The 26065-nt window shown below is 46.0% G+C and overlaps 2 protein-coding genes across 11 annotated transcripts in view; both read left to right on the forward strand.

Moving 5' to 3' along the window:
- Positions 1-1140: 1140 nt before the first annotated feature.
- Positions 1141-26065, forward strand: part of STAMBPL1 (STAM binding protein like 1) — a 46694-nt gene continuing 21769 nt past the window's right edge. For 7 of the 10 annotated variants that reach the window (XR_003520394.1, XR_003520395.1, XR_003520396.1 and 4 more), the window contains exons 1-2: positions 2035-2166; positions 24744-24826. Coding sequence is in view for 7 of the 10 variants with exons in the window: in XM_027596665.2 (XP_027452466.1) it covers positions 24797-24826 (30 nt within the window). In the remaining 3 variants the exon portion in view is untranslated. Of the gene's footprint in view, positions 1316-2034; positions 2167-11675; positions 11947-24743; positions 24827-26065 lie in introns of those variants that run through there. The other 3 variants (XM_027596669.2, XM_027596666.2, XM_027596668.2) reach the window with 3 other exon arrangements.
- On the forward strand, positions 1359-3163 carry LOC113920748 (translation initiation factor IF-2-like). The gene is made up of 2 exons (XM_035724299.1): positions 1359-2186; positions 2594-3163. Exons 1-2 carry the CDS (start codon positions 1393-1395, stop codon positions 2613-2615), a joined length of 816 nt encoding a protein of 271 aa, XP_035580192.1. The 5' UTR covers positions 1359-1392; the 3' UTR covers positions 2616-3163.

Consider the following 26065-nt stretch of genomic DNA (forward strand, 5'->3'; position numbering starts at 1 on the left):
CAGGTTCATCAAACAGGTAGGGTGGTTGGAATCAGAACATGTCACCCAGTCCACGTAGGACACCGCTTGGTGTTGCCACTGGACATGTCTATTACCTCTAGCACGGCTGCTTATGAGCACAAACATCACTTCCTAGATAATGACATTATTTCTAAAATGTCTCCTGTTTGAGTCAGACTCTGGATTCAAAGACCTGGATAGGAATCTCTGATGGGCTGAACTGAGGTCACATGATGGTGCCGGGGATGCTAGGGGGTGCAGACAGTGAGTACTGGGCCATTTTGGCTTTTATGATCATTTGGATTCTAGGTAGCAAGACCTTGATCAATGACCACTATAAATATTTATGTAAAATTCTTTGTTTCGTAATATTTTTTAGGAATCTGGTTAATCTTCTTAATTACAGCTGAATTTTTAGATTGTCTAGCCGGTCATGAGATTATACAGTCCAGAACTGCAAACTCAAATGTCTATCCTGTCTTCAAACGGCAGTGGGGTGAGGCGTACGGGCGTGGTGGGGGCTGTGGAAAACTGAAGAGCATCATCCCAGGGTGAGGGGGACACCTCTGACTTGGCTCCAGCTGATGGTTGCTAGAACCCACCATGAACCAAGCGTTGCCAATTCTTTCGACTTCTCAGAACACACCAAGAGTCTGCGTTTTTGTGAAATTTCCTGACTTTAAAATTTGGAACTAAATTCAAAATGAGAAAAACAGTGACACCATGGCTTTTCCAAAATCAGGGCTGCAGGCCGCCTCCAAGAATCAAACCTCTTCATTTTCCAAAACCGAAACAGGGAATTGAGGCCTAAGAAGGTGGGGCATGCCTGAGGCCCAGCAGCTCAGCTGGGGCCAGAGGCAGGGCTGGAAGTTTGGTCTCCCCAAGAAAAGGAGATTAGGAAAAGCCAGTGTTTCACTACCTGTCTCTGCAATCACTTCTCCTGGCAATAACCTCCTCCCCAAATTCGGGAAAAGTAGAACAGTGTCTGTGTTTCTTCCAGCAGGAGCAGTGTTTATAAAATGTTTATAAATTCATAGAATCTGCCGGGCCGACAGAAAGAAATACCGTGTAGTGACGTCAGATCAGAATTTAAATCTTAACTCGTACTACTTTCTAAGTGGGTAACCAGGGACAAATTACTTCTCCGGGTCGCAATCAGGGGAAACGTGAGAGCACTTTTCATAAGGCTGTGGAGAGGATGAAAGAAGATTTCACGCTGATCGTGCCGGACACGGTGCCAGGACCATACTAAAAAACGCCGCACAGGATAATAACACGGTACCCAGAAGGTAGCTGACTCGTCCGCGTTACCCGGGTGCGTGAAGCAGTGGGGGGTGGGGGGGGTGGGGAAGGAAGAGGACTAACGCGTTTCACGGTGGGGGTGAGCTATGGATGACCCTCCAGGCAGAATCCCTAACACGAGGACTAAGTGGGGTTTCCACCCACGCGCCAGCCTTCCTCGGACTCCCGTGCGAGGGTCAAGGCCACGTCCAGCTGCACAGGGCGCGCGTACCCCGCAGCGTTCAAAGGGCACCCCCTCGGGGCCACCTGGGTGAAGCCCACGGTGGCGCACAAGCGAGCCCCAGGGGTTCGGGCTGGGGAGGGGACGCGCAGCGTTTCGGAGGAGAAAGTGGCCGCGGGTGGTTTCACCGGCGCCCTAGGCCCGCCCCGGGGACTCGCTGCCTGCCACCCGCGAGCTTTCTCTGCATTATGCGGGAGCCGCCGCCGCGGAGGAGGGGAGGAGGCAGGGGCGGAGGCGGCGCCCAGGGCCCCGGGGCCGGGGAGGCCGGGACCAGCGCGGCGGCGGCGGCGGCGGCGGGGGGGCCGGCTGCAGGCTCGCGTCGGCCGGCCTGCGCGTGGGTTCCCCAGGGACCTGCTCGGCGCGGCTTCTGGGCAGCGCGGCCGCCGAGGGGCGGCGGCGGCGGAGGAGAGCGGGGCGCGGCGGCGAAGCGGCGACCGCACGGCCAAGGCCGGCGAGCGGGCGCTCCTCACCGGGGGGAAGGGGGGGGTCGGGGGGGGGCACATCACCCGGCTGCAGGCCCTTCCAGCAAAAGCCACCGCGGCCCGTGCTGCAGCGGCCAGACGGATGCCAAGGCCACAGGGCAGGCGCGGGGACAGCCGCCGCAGCCGCCGTCCCACGCGGGCTCCGGACACCAGGGGCTGCTGGTGAGTGGACGCGCGCGTGGGTGAGTGTGAGGGCGCTCCGGCCCGGGGCGCGAGTGCATGCCGGCGGGGGGGTGGGGCAGGTGCCCGCGGGCCCCTTTCCCGCCCGCGGCGTCCGGTCCCGGGCTTTGCTGGGCGGGGAGAAAAGGCGCGCTGCCGGGGCTCACTTCCTTCCTGGCGGTCCTGCGAGCGGCCGCCTGCGCCGCGCTGCCGGGGCGCGGCCCCCGCCGGCCCCTAGGGGTTGCGTTCACCTTGATGGGGAAGGCAGGAAGCCGTGACTGCCGGTGGCGGGGCGGGACTCCGGCGGCGACCTCTGCGAGTGTGCTTCTGATTCCCACTGGGGATGCAGCCTGGGGGAGGGTCCGGCGTCCCGGAGGACCACGGCTCTGCTTCTGGGGCGCGCTGCACAAACAGACCCTCACCCCTGCAGGACGAGCGGCGCGCCTTTCTAGATGGTGTTTGATTTTGTGCCTTCTCTGAGCGACTCTAAGACACGTCCCCTCACCTGGATCATTGAAGCCTTAACCAAAGCCTTTTAATGAAGTCGACAAAGGAAGTGGAATGTGGCTGAGACATAATTTTCCTAAACTCTCTAAAACAACCCCCGCTGCGGATCCAAGCGCCTAAGGTGCTCTAATTACTGAGAAGGAAAAAAAAAATAAATAAAGTTGTATAAGTAATAAGTTGTTTAGCAAACAGAACCGGATCGAGAGGATTGAAGAAAGTCTCGTGTTTGGTTGGCGTGGGGGGAGGGATGGCTTTCTGGAAATCAGTGTTTGATGTAAGTACAACAGACATCTTTCAAAGTAAGCCCCAGCGATCACCCTGCTTTCCAAACATCCTGCTAATCACTGAGAATGAAACGAAGTCCTGGGTTTTGGGGCTGTCCAAAATGGTCGTGGCTATCTAGGGTGCGGATTTACGCTCTCATGATTCAAGGCCCTGTCAAGGTCAATATGGCAGATTTGTTCCAGCAGTTAAATTACACCTGGATGTTTGATTTCCTGTTCCAAGATTGGGGGCGGGGTGGGGGGAGGGGAGGAATTACTTTTTCTCTGGTGGTTTCACACAGAGATTAAGCCACTGTGTTCTGTTTCTTTCCAGCCCTCGTTTCGGTTGGCAGTCTTGTAGGCATTGTGTAGCTGCCCTCTAAATATTTGTTTCTTTTTTTTTTTTTAAGGATTTTGTTTATTTATTTGACAGAGAGAGACAGTGAGAGCAGGAACATAAGCAGGGGGAGTGGGAGAGGGAGAAGCAGGCTCCCCGCGGAGCGGGGAGCCCGATGCGGGGCTCGATCCTAGGACCCCGGGATCATGACCTGAGCCAAAGGCAGACGCTTAACCACTGAGCCACCCAGGCTGTTTCTTTTTAATTCAGGTTAGTGCCTTTGAGAAAGACGCTCCCCTTGTTTCCCATTTTCTCCATTGCAGCATCTTCATTCCAAGACATGAAATGTTACTGGAATCTACCTAGAAAATGAATGGGTTCTTGTTTTCTGTCCAAGCATATAGACAGCAAATAGTTTGCCCCTCAGAAATCTGTTTTTGCGTGTACTTCAGCTGTCTTTGCTGTATGAGCTGGTTCTTGGGAATTTTAAGAAGAAATGTGCTGTTTTATACTCCTTCGTGAAATAAGCACCATTCAGATGATCAGGCAGAGAATCCTAGCCCTTTATTCATATTGCCAGCTTCCGGGGGCCAGTTTCTTACCTACTCTTGGGCCTTTTGGTAGGACCCATTACCAGTGAGAGGCTTGGAGGAAGAAATGGCAGAATCATGGCCCCAGCGTATCTTCCCCAGACAAGTTTCTCTTGGAGAGGAGAATGTGTCTGGGGTTGGCTCCTGAAAAGACAGATAAAAATAGTTAGGGAATTGTTAATAATAGCTACCTCTTTTTACTTTCAGCACATAGGACTTAACACAGCTTGGTTCATATTCCTCCTTTAAGGACCCTTCCCGAGCCTACTTACAGCTACAATCCCGGAAGTGAGGTTGCCTTTTACAGAGAAGAAAAGCCTGGTACTTCTTGCTGGAAATGTGAGGGGGCAGGAGGAATGTGAGAGGTGTCCAGGAATCCCAGCTGCCTACCTGGAAGGATACATTTACCAATTAGACCTCATTTTAATCCTCTGGGTTTATGATTCTGTCCAAGGCTAGCATTTTTTTTTCTCAACACTGTGAGGGATTTGTAAGTAAGTTGGGTTGAAACTATGAGAAATGACTCATGGTCATCCTTGAGAATATGTGAGTCAGTTTGTGGTCCCTTAGGCTAATGGATTACCTCTGCTTAATAAATATTTGTTACATGAATAGCAGTTCTAAAATGTTGATCTTCCCAATTTAGCTCTATCACCTCTTCTAGTATGGATTATTTTTAGCCATCACTTGGTATGAATTACCAGTCATTTCATCCAGTTGAAGCCCAGTTGATACACTCAACTAAGACTGACTTCCTCCACCAAAGGAACAGTAAGAATCCCTCCAAAACAAAACAAAAACAAACAAACAGCAGTGTATTGGTACCTGTTGACTTGCTTATTCCAGCTATCTGAAATTGTGAATTGTCCAGTTGGACATGTGAGTGGCCATTCAGAAATCCTGAGTTGACATCAGAATGTTCAACTCAGGAATAATCTGGATGTAGCTACATCTGGATGTGGCTTTTGTCAGAAATGATTTGCATTCCTAAGCAAATCAGGTGAACTTCTGGTACATTCCTGTATCTCCTCATGCTAAGCAGAAGAGCCAGTTAAACATTTGGCAAATTGCTAAGTCTTCAAAGCCCATGTTGTTTGATTTTTTAAATTTTAAATTAAATCCATGTTATGTTTGTCCATTGATGTGATTGCCTTAGAGATATGAATTCAGACTGCTGGTTACTTAGTAACTTAGATGTATTAAAAGCAGCCCCTGGATATAAATACAAATAATTCGTATGTTTTGATTTGCTCTGGTTAGCCTCTCAAGTTACTCTTGGGAATGGGTGCATTCTCTGATCTTGAATATTAAGGGTATTATACCTTTCTTTCTTTTTTCTTTAAATAGGGTGACTTTCCATCCCCAGTCCTTAGAAGTTTACCCTGTGGTTCATGATCTAGTTTCAGAGTGAAAGATTAGAAAGCTGTCCGAAATTTACCTGGTTATTAACATTAGAGTGCACATTAGTAATGCACATTTTCTCTTTGATATCCTTCCCTTTATGTCTTTCAGTCAAGCTTGTTTCATTCTGAACAAAAGTCAGATGAGACCCTTCAACACTTAAATTGGTTTTCTGTCGGGCTGTGTTCAAAATAAATATGTAAAATAAAACATTGCCTATCACTGTGGTTTTGAAGTAACATCAACACTGCTGTTCTCTATGTAATGAAGCGTGATCATTTTTTTTTAAGATTTTATTTATTTATTTGACAGAGAGAGAGACAGCGAGAGAGGGAACACAAGCAAGGGAAGTATGAGAGGGAGAAGCAGGCTTTCCGCTGAGCAGGGAGCCTGATAACGGGGCTCGATCCCAACACCCTGGGAACATGACCTGAGCCAAAGGCAGACGCTTAATGGCTGAGCCACCTAGGCGCCCCTAAGCATAACTATTCTTATTAAGGATTTATTTGGTAAGTAGGCATTGAGCACTTGAACCTGAGTTAAAGGCATGTTCTTTCCACGTCTTATTAAGGCCCTCGAAAGCCAGGGTGTGGCATTTTGATTGGACGAGGTGGCCAATTCAAGGTCGGTTCATTGAAAGGAGTAAGTGACGAAAGCATATCCTTTTAGAAGAGTATTTGGCACCTGGCTATTTGGCACTTGAGTGGATTCGTAGAAGAAGGGAATTGGGGTGGAATCTAGTGGCAGAAAATGATGGCCTAATGAGGTAGCATCCCAATGACACCGAATGGACAAGGAAGAATGTCAGGCAGTCAGACCGATGTCATGTGTGGACGAGGGTCAGTGCACCTGACCACGACCACGACCTCACTTGTTCCTCATCCGGTTGATCACAGCATCCTTTCCTGCTGAGCCCTGGTGTAACCTCAGAATCTTGCAAACACTGGCCAGATATTGTCACAGGGGCAGACACAATCCCAAGCCAAAAATCTAGAGAGCAGAGCACCTGTGAGGGGCTAAGAGCAGGAAGCAGTGTGGAGTGGGAGCTGGGGTGCGCCTGGGGGACCAGTCCCTGGGCCAGAGGTAGCCACATTGGGTCTCCAGCATGGAGGATGTGGGGTTAGAGCCAAGAGAAAAGGTGGGGGGGTGCGGCGAGAGCCGAAGCCAGACGCTGAGCCCCCCAGGCGTCCCTAAAGTTCGATTCTTTTTAAAGGAACTGTTTTTAAGTTTTGTGAGTTTAAACCTGATTTAAAGAAAAAAAGGTGGGGCGCCTGGGTGGCTCGGTCGTTAAGCGTCTGCCTTCGGCTCAGGTCATGATCCCAGAGTCCTGGGATCGAGCCCCGCATCGGGCTCCCTGCTCTGAGGGAAACCTGCTTCTGTCTCTTCGCCTCCCCTTGCTTGTGTTCCCTCTCTCGCTGTGTCTCTGTCAAATAAATAAAATCTTTAAAAAAAAATAAAGAAAGAAAAAAGACCCATGGGACGGCCATGGGTCTCCCCCTGTGGCCGTGGTGAGCCTGGAAGGCTTCCTGCCGGGATTGATCCCCGGGAGCCTGCGTGTGGGTTGGGAGGAGCCGGCTGGCAAGCGCTATTTTTCTCACCACACCTCCTGCCCTCGTGGGCCAAGCTAGCTCATCAGTCCCTCTTTCAGTAGCCTGGGGTTATCACCACCGCACCTAGGATGCCACGCAAGTCAGGAGGTTGAACGAGATGCCCCGTGGCCTTGTCTCCCAGGGAGCGAAAGAACACCAGAGACCAATGTTTTTCTAAATTAAAAAAAAAAAAAAAAAAAAAAAAACAACCTTATTAAGGATGAAAGAGCTTGAGTTCCGGGGGATTTGGTGTTTTGTTTTTTTAAAACTTTTGCTATACTTTTGCTCAGTGGTATCATAGTAACTGAACCAGAGAATCAACTCAGGCTCATACAAGAGATAACTAACTGTTCAGGGACCCATCAGGAATTATTCATTTTGATTGTTTGACTTGATGACCCTCTGGGTCATTTGGAAACAGGAGGCCGGTGATGACTCATTATTAACCCCTCCTGGCTCGGGGTGAACATTGCCTGTCTGCTTTCCTTTGCAGGTGCTCAGAAAGCAACTGCAGTGTGGGTCCCTTATGAGAGTGCAGCATTTCAGACATCAATGGCTGGGGCGACAACCAGCTCTGCACCTTTTAGTTAAAGGCAGAAGGAAAACTAGAATCAGTAATCGCATTTATGGTTACATTCAGCTCATCTAAGGACTGTGTGATTTTATTCACCCTGTTGCCAGAGCCATAGCTTTTTTAACACCGGAAATGTGCATTTCAACCACGAAGAAGAGATGTAGAGAGGGCTTTATGTCTGTGGGTTCATGCTTCAATCTTCTGATAGGTTGACTCAGGTTCTTTTTCCAGTCTGTTTTGTCCTTGAAAGGCTGGCTTATGAACTCTTCCACAAGATAAGTTTTCTTTAATAGAAACAAATAGACAGGATGGGTGGAACAAAATTAGAAGAGAGAGGCCTGCAATCAGCTCTTTTTTGTAAAAATGGGTCAGAGAAATGGCTCACTGAATCAAGATAGCACTTTCAGCAAACAAAACAAAACAAAAAAGATGAAAATCACTTGGCATCATTAGTGGGTGCAGACCTTTGTTTTTCCAATTAATGGAAAATCCATAAGATTAAAATGCAGGTTTAAAGACATGTAGATGGCTATCACATTCTTATCACATAAAAGTTATTTTTCTGTTGCCAAGTGTAACGTTATTGAAAGACTTAGTTAAATGACTGGGGTGATGCGTCTCTAACTAGTCTCCAAAAACCAAAAGGGCCTCCATCCCACTGACATAATTCAGTAAGTTTGGGTGGGGCCGGGAACCTTCATTTTAACAAGCGTTGCAGAGGATTCTGATGTGCAGATGGTCAATAAACCACACTTTGAGAGAAATGAAACGTGAAGGGCTAGATCTGATTTCATACTCAGATTTGTGTTTCTATTTTTAAGTAATAACGTATACAGTCAGGCCATCTTGGAGTTTTTAATAATGGCACTATAGACTGTGTTTCGTGTTCTTATTAATACCACTTTTTGGATGGAGGGAATCAGAAAACCACAGGGTTGGTGGGAATATTTAGACGGAACATGGCGCATCCTGAATGGCGGATGTTGGGACAGAGCAGAGAGGGTTTGATCCAAGAGGGAAGTAGCCAGGAGACATACACCGGGCAACGGTGGAATACAACGTCTCTCCAAGCCCGAGAAAAGGGGTCAGGTCTCTGGCACTGAAGGGCCTCCAAGCAAGGGTACTTAGACCTCTTCTGGCAGGCACTAGGTTACCAGTGTGCCTTGTCGAGCCGGGGACTAACCTGATGCGAACAAGTGTTAGACCCGCGCTCGGGACACACAGCATCTGGTCCAGAAACAGAGGACTAAGGAAGAGGCGAGCAAAGCCAACTGGTTTGTCACCAAAAGGCAGAAGGGAGCAAGGGGGAGCACTTGGGGCCTCGAATTTGGCAGAACTGACACCGGAGGGTTTAGGCAGCGGATTTCTCTGTGTTTCTGAAGGCCTGAGCCAGTTCCGTGCTCTTCCCAGCACTCAGCTCGGACATCAGGCCAGGGCAGCTCCTCTGGATTTAGAAAGCCCCTGAGTAAACTACTGCAGCTACCCACTACCTTAACAATATTGTGAAGGAAGAGGGGCACAATTAAGCTCCGTTTGGACTGGAGGAACAGACTCAGGGAGTAATTTACCCAGATTCACACATCTGGAACCTGGCAGGGCCAGGATTAAAACCTGGAGCTACCTACTCAAAATTGATAGATGTCACGAAAGTAGAATTTGTCTGATTATGAAGCGATACCTCCTGGTAACAAACTGTACAGAAATGAATGACTTGAACGTGAAAGGCCTTCATGATCACGTCCTTGAGAAAACAGCTGGGAAAAATTCAGTGTGTGTTGTTCAGACTTTTTTCTTGCAGATGCCAGTCAGTATACATTAACTGCCTATGTATGAGAATCACAAGGTTGGAGTCATATTTTATATGTTACTTTACAACTGGCTTCTTTTCCCACTTAATAATGCTAGAACTTGGACATCTTCCTGGTTCAGCGCGCGTAGGTGTAAGTCCTTTCTAATGGCTTCATCAACTAGAGATATTCTTTATTTTAAGTAACACCCTTTTGGTGGCTATTTTTACTTCCTAAATTTTCATATTTTTAAGCCATGCTGAGATGAGAGAGAGAGAGGGAGGGAGGCGTGTGTGTGTGTGTATGTGTGCGTGCGTGCGTGTGTGCGTGTGTGTGTGTGTGTGGTATATTATATGGCCTAAAGGGAAATCTTAGAATTGGAATTGCTTGGTCACCAGGAATGCATATTATTTAAAAAATTGCTAATTTTTCTTCCAATCCTCATCAATGTTTAGTATGATCAATCGTGCAAATTTTATCAATCAAATAAATGAAGCTGTCTTGTTCAAATTTGGTGGTTTCTTAATTATTAGAAAAATGAAGCATGTTTCGTGTTACTTAGTTGTTTATAATTCTCTTGTGACTTGTTCATTCCATTTGCCTGTTTTTACTCAACTCTATCTCTTCCTTATTTTTCTGTAAATGCTCCCTATGCTTCAGAAGCAATCGATGTTCTAACGGTCACAAGGGATACGAACTCTTTTCCTTTTGTTGTCCTTCTCCTTTCTGAGGGAATTTTAAGGTACTAATTGAGCATTAAACACAATGCTTTAAAATAATGTCAGACTTTAAAAAGATTACATCATGTCACACTTCCAAAAAATTGCAAAAATAGTACATGGAATTTCTGTATATCTTTTACTCCCCCCTTTCCCCAGATATTAACAGCTTACATAATCACAGTAGTTATCAAAATCAGGAAAGTACTACTATCACACTGTCACTGTCTAACGCACAGGTCTTGTTCACATTTCCCCAGCATCCGTCTGGTCCAGGACGCCCTGCAGGATTGTGCCTGGCGTTTACGTGTCTTGTCTCCGAGTTCTCTTTTAATTTGAAACCGTGCCTCAGTCTTTCTCTGTCTTTCATCATCTTGACACTTTTTAAGAGCTATAACCGGTTGTTTTATGGAACCTCTCTCCATTTGGGTGGGTCTGACATTTCTTCATGAGCGTGTGTGTTTGTGTGTGTGTGTGTGTGTGTGTGTGCAGTGGCAGATTGGCTGTGGACTTCAGGGAGGCGGCAGACACAGCGGGGCTATTTCCCCATTTCGCCAGGGGTTGTGCAATTGATTAGATGTTGGTACCGTTCACTCAGATGGGGGAGAAGTTTCCTCTGTGCGAATCAGACGCGCCACCATCTGCCATTCCTGACAGTGTCAGCATTGACAATATCTTTGCCTGCTTTTGTCCCAGACCTCAATATGTCTGCTTAACTTCCAAGGTCTATGTCTTTTCCTCAGAATCTCCCTCAATAACTATTTGTCCTTCTCCAATCATTTCACCGCTCATTCCAGATCTGGGGTACCTTACTCACAATTGCCTCCTATCCTGGGGGGGGCAGTTCCTCTCCTCTATGATTTTATCCATTGCTGCTAGACTTTTTTTCCCTTTAAGCTTTATTGAGGTGTAATTGGCAGAGACTAGTTTAATTTAATAAATATGTACTAAGTGCCTAGGTTGGGCAGATCGCCTTATGGGGCAGAGTTGTGAGTTAAATAAGAAGCTAAGTGCAGTCGAGGAGTTTCAGGGCCATTCTGCCTAGGGGTAAAAGGAAACCGTAGCCTTGTCTTACTTCTTACAAAAAACTAATTCCACACAGATCAAAGGTATTTATTCAGAAATATCCAACCATAAAATTACTGGAAGAAAAGATTGGTGGACATATTTTAGGAAGTTTCTTTGGCATTAGTGAGTTTGAGGACCTTTAAAACCCAGATCCCGTAAAGAAGAGATGGAACCATTTAAGAGGCTGAAAGGTACACATTTTGTACAAAAACTAAACAACCTTCAACCAAAAATGCCACCTAAACTAAGAAATGTCAAAAGGAGGATGGAAATGAAAATTTGCCATTTTCAGATGCCATAAGAATCATTGTTCAGGCAAGAATCATCTTGGATGCTATAATTAGTGGGGCGAGGTGTATTCGCAGATTCTCGAAGTAACTCCCTAAAGATACTTTGTAATTACAAAGGAAAAAATAGTATCTTTGCAAGGAAGAAGGTTGGCAGGCATGATTTAAAACAAGAGATCAACGTTGCCATCACCGATAATGGGGCAAAACACTGCCTCCCTTTGCACTGAGGAAGACCGCTGTTGTTTCTGAGGTATTGTTTTGCAAAAAAAAAAAAAAAAAAAAAAATGCACAACTGTCTCTGTTTCCTGTATTTTGTCTTTGTAGCAGTTCCCACATGTCTCCACCTCACCCTGCCCTTAGCAGAATGTTCGTGTCGTAAGATCTGATATGATCTGTCTCTTTGGTCACCATTGTATCACTGGCTCCTAGCATAGACTATCTGTTAATAAATAATGTTGTACAAATAAATGGAGGGCTGGATTTCCTTGGAGCCAGCAATATTTGTAGGAAAGATGCATTTAGCCGTGGAACGTACCGAGTGAGAAATCACAGTTGGGTGTCCTGGTGGAAGGGTATGGAAGACATTTGAAGACACAGGGCAAACGCTCGGATGAAGCATCAGTTCGAGTCATGAAAAACCGTGTCCTATGGAATAAAGGTATGTCAACGGGAAAGACAGAAAATTAATAGTTGAGATGCAGGGTGAGGACAGGTGTGGGGGGACACCTCCACTTCACAGAGGTCTAGGCAGGAGCTCCTTCTGCGGTAGGGAATATGCATCTGGTCAAGACCAGGCTTTTTGGGGGTTATTTGTAGCCGTCTTAGGGCAGGTTTATCTGATGTCGTGAGCCTCGGGTTTCCGTGTGCATCAAGATCTGCTGGGCTGCTTGATAAAAATAGAGATTTGTGGGGCGATCTCAGAAAACTGACTCGGTGGCATCTGGAAATCTGTCTTCTTGTGACCAGGCGCTCTCCTCCTCCACCAAGTCATTACGATGCAGGTGGCCCGGGAACCACAGTCAGAGGAAACTCCACGTAGAGGAGGGGGATGACAGCGACAGGGCGGGAAACTAGGAAGCGGGTGAGTGGTGAGCATGCAGGCACAGAAGCCAGCCGGGCCCTGCTAACCACTTTGGCAGGGTGAGGGGCTCATTAAGCATCTTTAAATGGACTGCCTGCCAGGCAAGGCTACGGAAGGACACAGCGGATTTTGCTTTGGTCCACTGCATCGAAGAAGAGATTGTCTAGTACAAAACCGAAAATGTGATCATTCCTGTCCATGGGAACGTGTCGAACTGTTACAATTCCTGTGGTCAGGGAGCATTGGAGAAAGGCTCCTCGAGAAGTATTCGAGGACAGCTTTTGCTTTTGAGTAGTAGTGCTGGGCTCAATTCATCTTGGTCATGGACCGTCCTTAGGAAATCTATGAAAATTAAATAAAATGGATTCATAATGCCCAAGGACTGACCTTGTATCTCTGAGCTTCGGGCAACTGGCAGGCAAGAAAATGAGGTTATTTTTAAAATTTATTCTGACTCATTATGCTTCATCGAATTAGATAACTCCTGGATAGTATTTTGTTACAAGCTTATTGCAGCAAAAAAGAAGGAAGTATGTTAAAGTTTACATTAAAGCTTAGTGGCTTGCGGATGGCTTAATTTTTTTTTTTTTTTGGATGGCTTATTTTTAGAAGGCATAATTTCCAGGAAATTTTAGTACCTCAACAGCAGAATGACAAAATTAACATGCTCGTATGGATTTAAGATGACAAAATAATTGTGTACAAAGGTGAATTTCTCCCTGACACCTCAGATTCATTTTCTAAGTGTTTTATGATGCATATTAATTGGATCATCTCATTAAGAAAAAAAAAACCAGAATCCTAAATTAACACACTTATGTGCATGTGAAATGCCTTTTGAATACCACAATTTAGAACTTACATTAAAAACCAGCACATATTTGAATTGAACTGAGTCTTGGTAGAATAATTATGTGTTTGAATTTCTCAACTCCATATTCCAGGTGGTCAATCCACAGACTATAAAACAAGTGAAGGGAATGAATGCTCATTTCTTTTTTTGACATAGACAAGATTATGAATCAGATATTTGTAATGGCCGAACTGAAATTTCCTTTCTCTCTTTTCTCTGCTTAAATACATTTGCTGAAAAATCACGAAACATAGAAAACAAGGAACAATCCTCAGGAAGCTAGAAGTGCAGTGGTATCTTAATTCTAAAGATGGTGAAAATAATGAGATAATAAAAATAAGAACAGAAATTAATCAGATAAAGTTGCGAGGAAAAACCAGCCCAAAAGCTGATTCTTTGGAAATCATTGATGACGTAGCTAAATTTCTGACAATGTTAACCCGGAAAGAAAGAGGAAAACCCACAAATAATTAGTATTAGGAATGAAAACTATAACTACAGACCCATTGATTATTTATTTATTTTGGAAAGCTTTTATTTATTCATTTGAGAGAGAGAGAGCAGGGGGCGGGGGGAGGGGCAGAGGGAGAGGGAGAGAATCTCAAACAGATTCCATGCTGAGCATGGAGCACAACATGGGGCTCGCTCTCACGACCCTGACATCCGGACCTGAGCCGACACCAAGAGTTGGACGCCTAACAGACTGAGCCACCCAGGCACCCCAGGACTCATTAATAATTTAAGACATCTGAAGAGAACACTGACTATCTACATTTGACAAACAGATAAAACAGGGGAAAAATAGAAAATCTGAGCTACTAAAATTGACTCCAGGAGAAAGCAGAAAACCTGAATAATACAATAACCATTAAAACACTCCAGTCAGTACTTAGAAGTTTCTCATAGGGGCGCCTGGGTGGCTCAGTCATTAAGCGTCTGCCTTCGGCTGAGGTCATGATCCCAGGGTCCTGGGATCGAGCCCCGCATCGGGCTCCCTGCTCCGCGGGAAGCCTGCTTCTCCCTCTCCCACTCCCCCTGCTTGTGTTCCCTCTCTCGCTGTGTCTCTCCCTGTCAAATAAATAAATAAAAAATCTTAAAAAAAAAAAAAGGAGTTTCTCCCCAGTTGCCCCACCCCCCCCACACCACCTCCATGTATAATCCTTGGGTCAGATGATTTTAAAGGCGTGAACTTTCATTTCTATCATTCTTATCCAAGCCCCAAGGATCTGACTTTGCCCTGATTTCACCATCAACTATCACGTGCTGCTTGAGCTTGAACTCGGGAATCCTATGCACCTAGTTCTGAGTCCCTGCTCCACCCCTTACTCAGGTTACTTATCTATTCTGGGCCCCCCCTTTTTTTTTAAGATTTTATTTATTTATTTGACAGAGGGAGACACAGCGAGAGAGGGAACACAAGCAGGGGGAGTGGGAGAGGGAGAAGCAGGCTTCCCGCAGAGCAGGGAGCCCAATGTGGGGCTCGATCCCAGGACCCTGGGATCATGACCTGAGCCGAAGGCAGACGCTTAACGACTGAGCCACCCAGGCGCCCCTATTCTGGACTCTTGTTTCCTTATCTGTAACGTGCAGATAATGGTGTGGTCATTTGTTAGCACCAAGCATCGTGTTCTATGTTTTATAGGCATCCACAGCTTTTTCCTTACTTACTGTTCTCAACCCCACTTTGCAGCTGGAGAAGCTGCGATCCTGCATTTAGTGGTTGGAGTCAGAATATGAACCCAGGTGGTCTGACCCTGGAGGTTGCACATCTGATCTCTAGGCTCAAATGCCCCTTATCTTTTCAGGCTTTGGTGAGGGTTAGCGGGTTATTCCAGTTAACCGGGGAAGGAAAGCTTTCTGTTCATAGTCATTATGATGATGATAACTCTTTTGCTATATTAAAGGATATATAGTGCTGCAATAATCCCTCACCTGCCCGGAACTCACCTTGCTCTTATCTAGGACACAGTGGAGAAAAAAAAAGGGGGGGGGGGCGGTAAGAAAATGGTCTTTGTGTAGCCAGTTTGGAAATCATGTAGCACATTCACTGTAATCAGCGTACAGTTTGCTCACAGGGGGACCCCTTGAGATCCATGTCCAGTCTAAACTTTAATTTTACAAATAAGTGTAAATTATTTCATCAGTGATCTAAAATTAAAAGGACAGAAAGACTGAAGTCAGAGGGAAGTTAAGTAAAGCCGTTCTTTTTTAATTGATTTTGTATATAAGAGCAAATGAGAAATGGAGCAAAGCATTGCTATGGGCAGGTATGTTGAAATAAGGTTGACTCATCAAGAAAGAGTTAAATAGTAAATACATCTTAATCAAAGAAGAATGTAATATCTTGGAGATATTAAAAAATGGTTAAATTTTACAAAATTCTATTATTATTATTATTTTAGTGATACAGAATCACTACTTTTTGCCATTGGAAGGAATTACATAGCTGAAGAGTTTGTTATGTTGCCAGAGAAACCCTGTATCAATAAGGCAATATCTTACGGAATCCTGGGAGTGTCCCAAACAATGGCACTTATATCTTATACGGTAACAACAATTCAGAGAAGGATAGTTGTAGGGTAAAACTCGGCAGCTCGGCAGCCTCAGCAAGAAGCCAGCCTCATTCCACCCTTTGGCTCCACCACCCTCTGCACACCAAGAGCTTCTCAGGCTTGACTCCCGTGTTGCAAGACGGCATTTGCATTTCAAGTCTTGCACGAAGACACAGGTCCGGCCAATGAGAAGGCACATACATATTCTCCAGAATGTCTCCTGGTGTTAGAGATGAAAAACCCTCAGAGTCCTCTGAACGGTAGTCCCCCTTTTGGTCCCATTGTCCAAGATTTGGTCACATACCAACTCGCCAACTAGTCCTGAGCGCAAGGGACGCTGGGAACGGGAAGGTCTCCGGTGAGGTTAGTGCCTGCCGGTAAGGAAGACATGGCAGGCATGGGGGGCAAGTGGTTGCTGTGTGGATGACTGAGAGTGTCTGTCAAAAACTAATTGCCGTGAAACAAGTCCCTCCACATCAGTCATCTCTGATCTCTGTAACAGAAATCAGCACTGGGAGACAGAGGCAATTAACCTCACTTCCCTAATCACCTCATGTGGGAAGGGGTTGGTTTTCTTTGATTTTTCTACTGCGTGCCAGGAACTGTAATAGAACTTCTATTTATTACTTTGTGTTTTACCTTACATATGTCTCTCTCATATATTTAAGCTCAGTCGAGTTCTTCTGGAAAGTTGTTCTTTCCCCCCGTTTAAGAGAGGAAGATTAAGTACACAGAAAAGGTTATATAAGATGTCATAGGGGCGCCTGAGGGGCTCGGTCGGTTAAGCATCTGCCTCCAGCTCAGGTCATGAGCCCAGGGCCCTGGGATCGAGTCCCGAGCCAGGCTCCCTGCTCATCGGGGAGTCTGCTTCTCCCTCTCCCTCTCCCCACCTGCTTGTGCTCTCTCTCAAATAAACAAATAAAATCTTAAAAAAAAAAAGAAGATGTCGTGGCACTCCCAACTCATAAAGGGTGGAAGCTGGATTCTCCTACAGGTGTATATGGCCCCAAAGCCTGAGCCGTTGGTGCTAAAGGTCCCCAACCATTTCATTCTGGTGTCAGGACAAAAATGCTATTATGCTACGAGAAATAATTACTTTATGGCCAAAATGAGACTTGATGGCTTTAAATGTAGCCTAGACTTACCTTGAAGTAATTTAAAACATGCATCAGAGCGGTAATTTATTTAATAACCTTTCTTGTAGCAACTGCATTTTTGCTGATTGATCAAATCTAAAGCACACTACTGTGGTATGTTTAACCTGGACTATCCCTCTAGGGATAAGAGACGAGCACCTGACATCTGGTAGGTACTCCCATATGGTACTTACAAGTATAGGGGGAAAATGCAATAAAGCTATTTCTAATATTCTTATCCAGTTTCATATTTATCTTCTCAATGTTTTAGTACAAATAAGGTGTTATCTTATTTGTAAAGGCATATTTATTCGTATCAGCATATTTCTGATTTGCAGATATTTACAGAGGAGAATAAGAGAAAGTCATCTTTGGTTTTAATGTCTGAATTTTTAAATCTTTTGAAGTGAACAGCACGTGTGGGCCTAGGTTATTTCGTTCCTAAAGTCGGTCCCAACCTGCAAGAGAGTGACTTGGGAGATGCTCCTCTCTGCTCCTGTCCTTTAAGGCATGAGAATGACCCTTTACCTCCTTTTCTCTAAATCAGATGATGACAGTGTAGCTCACAGACTAGCTGATGATCACTTCCTTTATTTATCTCCACCATAGTAAATTGCCCCGTGTCGTTCCTGAAAAACATGAACTCTAACCCCGTGGGGACAGGAAAGGCTGCTGGTCGGCCAGTTAGAAATGAGAGCCCGGGAGGTGGCATGAGGTGCTCCCAGCGTGTGTCACCGGCCGGCAGCATGCTCCTGCTTTTCCAGTTCACCCCAACATTCTGGTCCGAGGGAGTGCCAGTGAGCAGATGCCATGCCCAGGAGCTCGCCTCGCTGCCTCTTCTATGTGCTGGCTCTCGGAGGAGACTGCTCACTGCCCGCTGGATGCCCCTGTATTCTGGAAAATATGGTTGTGTGCATGGAAGTGGGTCAGAATTCTGAGCTTAGCCACAAAAAAAGCGGGTGCGCACGCGCGCACACACACACACACACACACACACACACGAAAGTTAAGGGACTTAAAGTAAAAAGTCATGAGATAAACAGTGTGCTAGGCAAGATATTTTCTTCTTCATTCTTGGCATTATCTGCGGCTGGTTTTTCTTTTTATTTATTTATTTATTTGTTTGTTTTTAAGGATTTTATTTATTTATTTGAGGGAGAGAGAGAGCACAAGCGGGGTGAAGGGCAGAGAGAGAGGCAAACTCCCCGCTGAGCAGGGAGCCCGATGTGGGACTCGATCCCGGGATTCCGGGATCATGACCTGAGCGGAAGGCAGACGCTTAACTGACTGAGCCACCCAGGTGCTGCAGCGGCTGGTTTTTAATGCAAAAGCAGCCCTCATAGAGCTTTTGTGGGGGAGGAGCAGTTGAGATTTGGAGACAGCCAGTTGGGACCCCAAATTCAAAAGGAATTCTGCTACTGGGCTGTAAATCTGTGGGGACAGAGGGAGAATAAACTCTCACAAACTCAGAGCTATGAGGCGTCAGCTAGGAGAGGGTTCCTGCCCTCTCCCGGGCCACTCATGAGTGAGACCTGCTTTCTGTCCCATCTGCCCTGGGCATGGTTGGGAATTGTTCCGTTGCTTGCAGGAGGTACTCCTTAGCTGGACAGCAGTTGGCCTGCATGTGTTCAGTGTGAATATATATGGTTTTGACCAGTGCCCCAAGCCCTTGAGGGCCAGGATTCATGGAAGGCAGACACTGCCCCTCTTCCTCTTTAAAAAGTCATTGAGGGCGCCTGGGTGGCTCAATTGGTTAAACGACTGCCTTCGGCTCAGGTCATGATCCTGGAGTCCCGGGATCGAGTCCCGCATCGGGCTCCCTGCTCGGCAGGGAGTCTGCTTCTCCATCTGACCCTCTTCCCTCTCGTACTCTCTATCTCTCATTCTCTCTCTCTCAAATAAATAAATAAAATCTTTAAAAAAAATTAAAAAATAAAAAAATAAAAAGTCATTGAAAGAGGAAAATGGTGTGTCTGTGGAAGGTACAGGGAGGAAAAGGGGCTGGAGGTCCAGGCAAGAAGACAGGGGGCTCTAAAGCAAAAAGAACTCTCCAGAGGTGTGCTACAGGTTAAATGTATCTGTGGGCCATGGTTCAAATTTATGAAGTCACAGAAATGTGGGTTTCCCTGGGGTGGAGGGAGGCTAGGGAGCAAGTTGAGATTGAAGCCGGTGTTCCTGGTGAATGTTTGCAATTGGTTGTGGGCCACTCCGAAGTGATGAGCCCAGTTGTGCAGGAGGGAGGGGAGCCTGGGAGGGTCCAGGAAGGATGAGCGGCAAGGGGACGATGCAGCCAGGACTCCCAGCCAGGCCGGCCGCAGAGGCTGCCTTTGTTCTGCGTGCCCCTCGAGCCTCCGCTTCCAAGGGAACTTAGGTGTTACTGGTGCATGATGCTGAGTACTTCCCGCCCACCTTTGGCATTCTCTGCTCTTTATTTCTGATCCTCCAAATTCCAGTGTTTATCTTATCTTTAACACCTGAAGTCATCGTTGGCCTGCTTCCCACAATGCTTGCTGTTGAGTGAGGAGCTCCAGAACATGGTGCGGCCAATGTTGGGTTGGCCGGCCCCCTCCAGCCAGCTGCCTTGCTCTCTCTCAAGCACGTGGTGCTTCTGCCCCAGGGCCTTTGCACCATCTCTCTCCTCTCCCTCATCTCCTTCAAGCCCTTGCTTCGTTTTTGGCTTCGGGTAAGACCTACCTTGAGAATTCTGTTTCCTACTGGCATCTGCTGCCCAGCCCATCCCCTCCACAAGGCCCCTCACTCCCTTGGCTCTTTTTCTTCTAACTTACGATACAGTTTATTTAAAAGGTTTGTTGTTGATCTGTCTCTTCCGGCTAGAATGTAAACTCCACAAAGGGCAGGAGCCTTTGCCAGTTCTGTTCATGTCCCGTGTGCTTGGAACAATGCCTGGTATATCCTAGATGTTCAGTTGCTGTTTGTTGAATGAATATGTGACTGAATTAATGAACAGACATGTGTTAAGAGAATTAAATGAGCTATCCGTAAGTTCTTGAAGGCTGGTGCATTTGGTGGACATATTTTAGCACAGATTTAGAGCCAAACACTTACCAAGCGCCTGGGAATGTGATGGGGAGGGTACTGTAGACTTTAAGGAAACTGTTTCCTCATTCACACAACAAATACGTACGAGTAGCGGGCACTGTTCTAAACTCAGGATAGAAGATAAAAACAAATGTCCCAAGTCCTGGGCCCAGTGGTGCCGGATCCTCTGATCTTTTTTTTTTTCTTTTTTAGGAGAAGCTAAAACCTGAGTTTTTATATGAAATCTCCCGATTTTTAAATATTGATAACTAACTTAGAATTTTTTTAATTTACTATAACAACCAAATTAAACGTTTATAACAATCAAATGTTGCCCTTGGGGCTGTAGCTTAAGAATATCTGAAGAAGTCCGAAACTTCTGGCTGGGCCTGTGGGATCTCCCAGGCTGGGCAGGATTTGGGTGAGTTGTGAGGTCACGAGGAGGGAGGAAGATGTTTCTGCTAGGCCTGTCCCCGGAGCAAAGACGTGGACGCAGCCCAGCCGAGCGCTGGGGCGTGGGGGGCATGATGGAAGATTATCAGTATGGGCCACGGTCTCCCTTGGGCCATGCTGCGTCATCCTTTCTAGGTTAAACCACTGCATTTGTCAGGACGCAGGTCCAGCTGCCTAAACAAGACACAGTATTGCACAAGATAGACGTTTGTCTCTCTCACGGTCTGTGAGCGTAAGCAAACTGGAGTGCTTCCTTTCTCTTCTCGCTTTGCTCTACCTCGGGCTCCTGACCAGCTCCCTGCACCTGCTCGGCCACATTCCAGCCGGCAGGAAGGGCCGGGGTGGGTGGAGGAGACCGGGTTCCTCTCTCTAGAGGGCACGATCCAGACTTTGATCCCAGTACTCCTGTTCACACCCCACTGGCAGGGCTTGGGCACACGGCCACGTCCAAGGCCAGGACAGGCTGGAAAATGTAGGTTTTTACTTGGGCTATAGATCAGCAAAAAAAATTGTATTTTTCTACTAGAAAAAGAGAGTGGATATCACAGATATCAAGCAGTGTGTGGCATTTGCTCTTCTGGATCTCAGGTTCTGTGAGGTCAGGCACCTCTTACAGTGCCCTCAGTTTTTTTGGTTTTGTTTTGTTTTTAAGATTTATTCTTTTTTTTTCTTTAGAGAGAGAGAAGGGGGGCGGGGCAGAGGGAGAGGGAGAGAGAATCTACAGCGGACTCCCCACTGAGCCTGGAGCCTGACGTGGGGCACAATCTCAGGACCCTGAGATCACCAGCTGAGCCGAAATCAACAGTCAGACAGTTAACTGACTGAGCCACCCAGGAGCATCTGCCCTCGGTTTTTTAAATTATTTTAGCGGACCCTAGTAGTGCCAATGGAAGGTGATACTCAACATGTATTTTTTCTCTTTTAGATTCTTCTGGACCATACTATTTGTGTTTAGATTGAAGTCACGCAGCGAGATTTTGTTTTGTTTTATTTTCGTAGTTGGTCTAGAGCAGTGTTTTTCAAATGTCTTGGTCTTGGGAGCCCTTTTCACTCTTAAAAATTACTAAGGATACTAAAAAACTTTGCTTATGTGGACTATATGGATTTATAGTTACCATATTGAAAACTGAAATGGACATTGACAGGAATATGCAAATAAGCATTCCATTAACTTGGGCCCTCTAGAAGTCTCCACTGCAGAATTGTGACACACTGATAGTAAAGGAGCAAATAACGTTTGAGTGATATTATGAAAATAATATTGACCTTGCACAACCCTTAAAAGGGTCTTGGGGATCCTGTACCACACTTGGATAGCTACTGGTCAAGAGAACATAACTGGTTATGTTGACTTGGGTAATAGTTGGTGTTGAAACTGAGACATGCTAAGATTAGAGGTTAAAAAACAAATTAAGACAGGACCACTGCCATTGAGTAGTTAATGGCCCAAAGAAATAAGTCGACCGACCAATCTATAAACTTCTTTCATCTTAGATTTGAGAGGAGTTGGTTTCTATTTCTGAATTATAAATAAATTTATGTGTGGGAGTTAATAGTGATGGGTTTGCATCTATGGCAAATTAATAAAATCTGGTGTTCAAGATATATTGAATCACGCATTTTGTACATTCAGAAGCTCACTACAGAGAAGTTTGTTTGAGTCTTGTGCGTGCTTATCATTGTTTTTGGCCACCCAGGCCTGGCCACCAGGTACCTTTTCTCACTGGGCACATCCCACTGCCTCCTGTGGAAGTGTCAAGTGCTGGGGGTTTGCATTTTTCCGGTGCCGGGCTGTGGGCATGTGACCTAGGCTCTGCCAGCCACGCACCCTCATCCCATACTTTGAACTAGAAACTGGTGACATCAAGCCAAGATATGGCTGCTGGTGGTGGTGCTGGAAGCTGGGGGGCCCCCCTCCCTATCAGACCAGTGCTGCTGAGTGATTTGGGGGGGGTGTTTCTAGATATGTAGCCTCCAAGCCCCATTTCCCTAGCCCTCCTGGAAATCTGTGATCTTTCCACTATCCTGTGAATTCAAGAGTCAGTGCCTTCGCTTGCAACTAAGAACCCTGCTTGATGCATTCCCAAAGACAGCGTCTCTGCAAGTATTGTTTGGAAACCTCGTGTATCGGATTTACCTGGGCCACATCCTAACCATCAGTGCCCATTGGTGGGCTGACCACTGATGGATTCAGATTCTAGGAATCTGCATTTTAAATAAGCCTCAGGCTTGCATAACTTTTAGATACAGTAAAATTTAAGAACCGCTGTTATAATGTTTTTAATTTTAAAAATTATTTGTTCTCCACTTAAGGATCTGAGTAACCCCCCAAAAATAACTCTAGGCTTTCACAAGACCCTAGTCAATGACTAACTAGCGTTCCGTTGTCCCCTTCCCCCCACCCAGCCCCAAATTCGCCATAAGCCTTTTTGTTCTGTCTCCTTAACTGTTTTAATGTCTGTTTCTTTCTCTTCCTTCTTTCCTTTCCTCTCTCCCTGCCTTCCTTCTTTTCTTTCTTTTCTTTTCTTTCCTTTCTTTCCCTGGTTTATTTCTTCTTACTGAGGACTGGTAATTCCCCAAATGAGGTTGCCTACACTCTGTGACACCAGAACACCAGAATTAATTAGGGTTTTAAGCTACACTGTGACTGTGGCACTCCCCAGGTCATTTCTTTCCCAGCCATTTCTGCAGCCTGCAAGCTTAGATCTCCCTGTTTATTCCAGGCATCACTAGAGAGGGTGAAGCACATGCCACGTGACTTTCCTTGGAGGGTTTCTCCGGCATGGATTCAGGCCAGAGAAAAAAAAAGAAGGGTTGAATGATCTACATGTGGGATTTCTAGAATCACAGAATGCTGTGATCTGAATGAATGAATGTAGGTTAAGCCCCTCTTGTCATAAATGAGGAACTAGAGAGAAGATGTGCCCAGCATCACATAAATGATTTAGTGGAGTAAAAGGCCAAAATGAATTTAGAAGAAGTGAGAAGTGGTGAATGCAGAGCCTGACCTGAAGTAGCATAAGAGAGGAGACTAATTAATATTCATGAATGACTATTTGAACTTGGGCACATTCACGTAACCCTGAGCCTCAGTTTCTAAAACTGCAAAATAAAGATTTTAATAATAGCTGACACGTCTATAATCTTGACTGTGCTAGGAACTATTCCAAGCACTTCATATGCTCCCTGATTTCATCCTTATCACAAAGATATGACATAGGTCATATTATTTCCCCCACTGTCCCTTGCACGTAAAAAGGCCATATCACTTACGTAAAGTCTCACAGCTGGCATATTTGTTTTCTTGTGCTGCTTTACAAATCACCACAAGCTTCATGGCTTGAGCTACCATACATTTATTATCTCCGAGTTTGGTGGGTCTGGAGCCTGGGCCCAGCGTATCCGGGTGCTCTGCTCAAGATCTCACAAGGCAGCAATGGAGGTGCTGACCAGGGTAACGGTCTCATCTGAGGCTTGGGGTTTTCTTCCAATCTCACATGATTACTGGCAGAATTCATTTCCCTGTAGCTGTGGTATTTATAGCAGCTGAGTCTTCAAGGCCATCCGGAGACTGTCTGTCTTTGAAAGGTCTCCCCTGATTAGGCCAGGCCCACCCAGGATCGTCTCCCGCTGGTTAGACGGCTTAATCTGTTTACGACATCTCTTCATCCCTGCTGTGTGACATAACGTAAACATGGGAGTAGTATTCCATCACCTTTGCTGTGTTCTGTAGTTTAGAAGTCAGTTACAAGTCTCCTCCACACTCAAAGTGGGGGGGGGGCAGTTTACACAAACCCCTGGATACCAAGGGGAAGGAGTCAGTATTATTAAATAAATAAATAAATCTTAAAAAAAAAAAAAAACAGAAAACAAAGAAACAGAGGACCTGGTCTTATAATTCTGCCTTCCACAGCTAGTAAAGCTCAGCCTAGGCCCAGACGGACTCCAGGTGTCGGAGTCCATGGCCCCAGTGTCCAAGCTCTTCACCGTTAGGATCTGTCTCCCTTTGAACAAAGTAAACCCGCTTTATAACCTTGCATGGAGTTCTGAGTAAGAAAACCCCCAGAAGACACACTGGGTGCTAAGCAATAGTGTATTTCTCGTCACACCCCTGCTTTAAAAGGTCTGCTCTTAAGGTCTGCTTTTAACCACCTGCCGCTGTGTATTTTCAGGAAGAGATTTCCAAAGTCTCTCTAAAAACTCAGGTTATATAAGTCATTTCGATGTGTTTATATTCTGAGCCAGAAATAACCCTGGGGTTTGAGATTTGAGACTCGCATTCTCAAAAAAAAAAAAAAAAAAGATAAATAACTGTAGCTCTGTGTTTTGTCTTTGAAACAGATGAAGTGATTGAGAAGAAACAGTGAACACCTTCGTTCTGTGGAAAGGACAACATGGATCAGCCATTTACTGTGAATTCTCTGGTAGGTAGCACCAACCGATACCTTACATATGGCCTGAAAACCCAGAAAGAAGAACAGAAACATAGCACATGTGAAATGAGTCACCGTTACTTCACGAAGTTGAGCACTTGTCGCTCCTCATCCATCTGTGGGGTCCTCTCCTTTGGGGAAGTGACTAATAAAGCCATCTTCACTAGAGCTAAAAGTAATTCTTTTTGTCCACAAAAGTGTGAAATTTTAATCTCTCTGGTTAGATTCCAGGAGTGTGGGGGAGAGGAACTTCAGAATTGACTTTGTAAGCAGGGACTTCAACCTCTTTGTGCGTCAGCTTCTTCATGGATAAAAATTGGAAGCTTCCCTTGTGTGGTAATGACCGAGGGAGACGTTCTACATACGACACGCAGATGTTACTTTGGGAGCCAGCGTAAAGTTCCACACACTTGAAACTCTCGTTCTTCTCACTTTGCCCTGTAGAGCCCAGCGCGGTCCGTGCCTTCTCTAGCTACATCTCAGAAGGAACAACATGCCCGAGACGAAATAACAGGAGGCCTGGGATCTCAGGGACATATTGTGAGTCCCAGATCATTCTCTGGGTGAGAATGTAGGCACATTATATAACCAACATGGCCCCATTTTTGTACTTTGCACATTATGACAGTTGGGAACAATATTTTTAATGTTCCCAGCCGATCATGGGGTCTTGATCAAGGGAAGCTCTCACGACTGTTAGCCTTCTCCTGATGACCAGCAGTATACTGAATACCTGCACTCGCAAAGCTTTAGCCCCAGATCACAAGGAAATGGAGGGGGCGCCTGGGTGGCTCAGTCGGTTGAGCTGCTACCTTCGGCTCAGGTCGTGATCCCAGGGTCTTGGGATCGATCCCCGCATCGGGCTCCCTGCTCAGCGGGCAGCCTGCTTCTCCCTCTGCCGCTCCCCTTGCTTTGTGCTCTCTCTCTCTGCCTTTGTCAAATAAATAAATAAATAAATCTTAAAAACAAAACAAAACAAAACAAAACAGAAAACAAAGAAATGGAGGGCCTGGTCCTTGCTCTGAAATAGGTTGTGACCCACGCCCTCCTTGCCAGGAATGTCCTTCACGGATGCTCAGTTGCTCTGACAGGATGAGGAGCAGAGAACTGTGGGAACTTCTTCACTTTCCGACCTCATGCTGTCGGGGCACTGTGGGGGAATAAAGGCAGCCCCCTTTTCCACCTGCAGAGGAAGGGATCATCCTTTTGGCACGTCTTAGGTGTTTTCTA

Source organism: Zalophus californianus, chromosome 15 (assembly GCF_009762305.2).
Source record: "Zalophus californianus isolate mZalCal1 chromosome 15, mZalCal1.pri.v2, whole genome shotgun sequence".
Lineage (NCBI taxonomy): Eukaryota > Metazoa > Chordata > Mammalia > Carnivora > Otariidae > Zalophus > Zalophus californianus.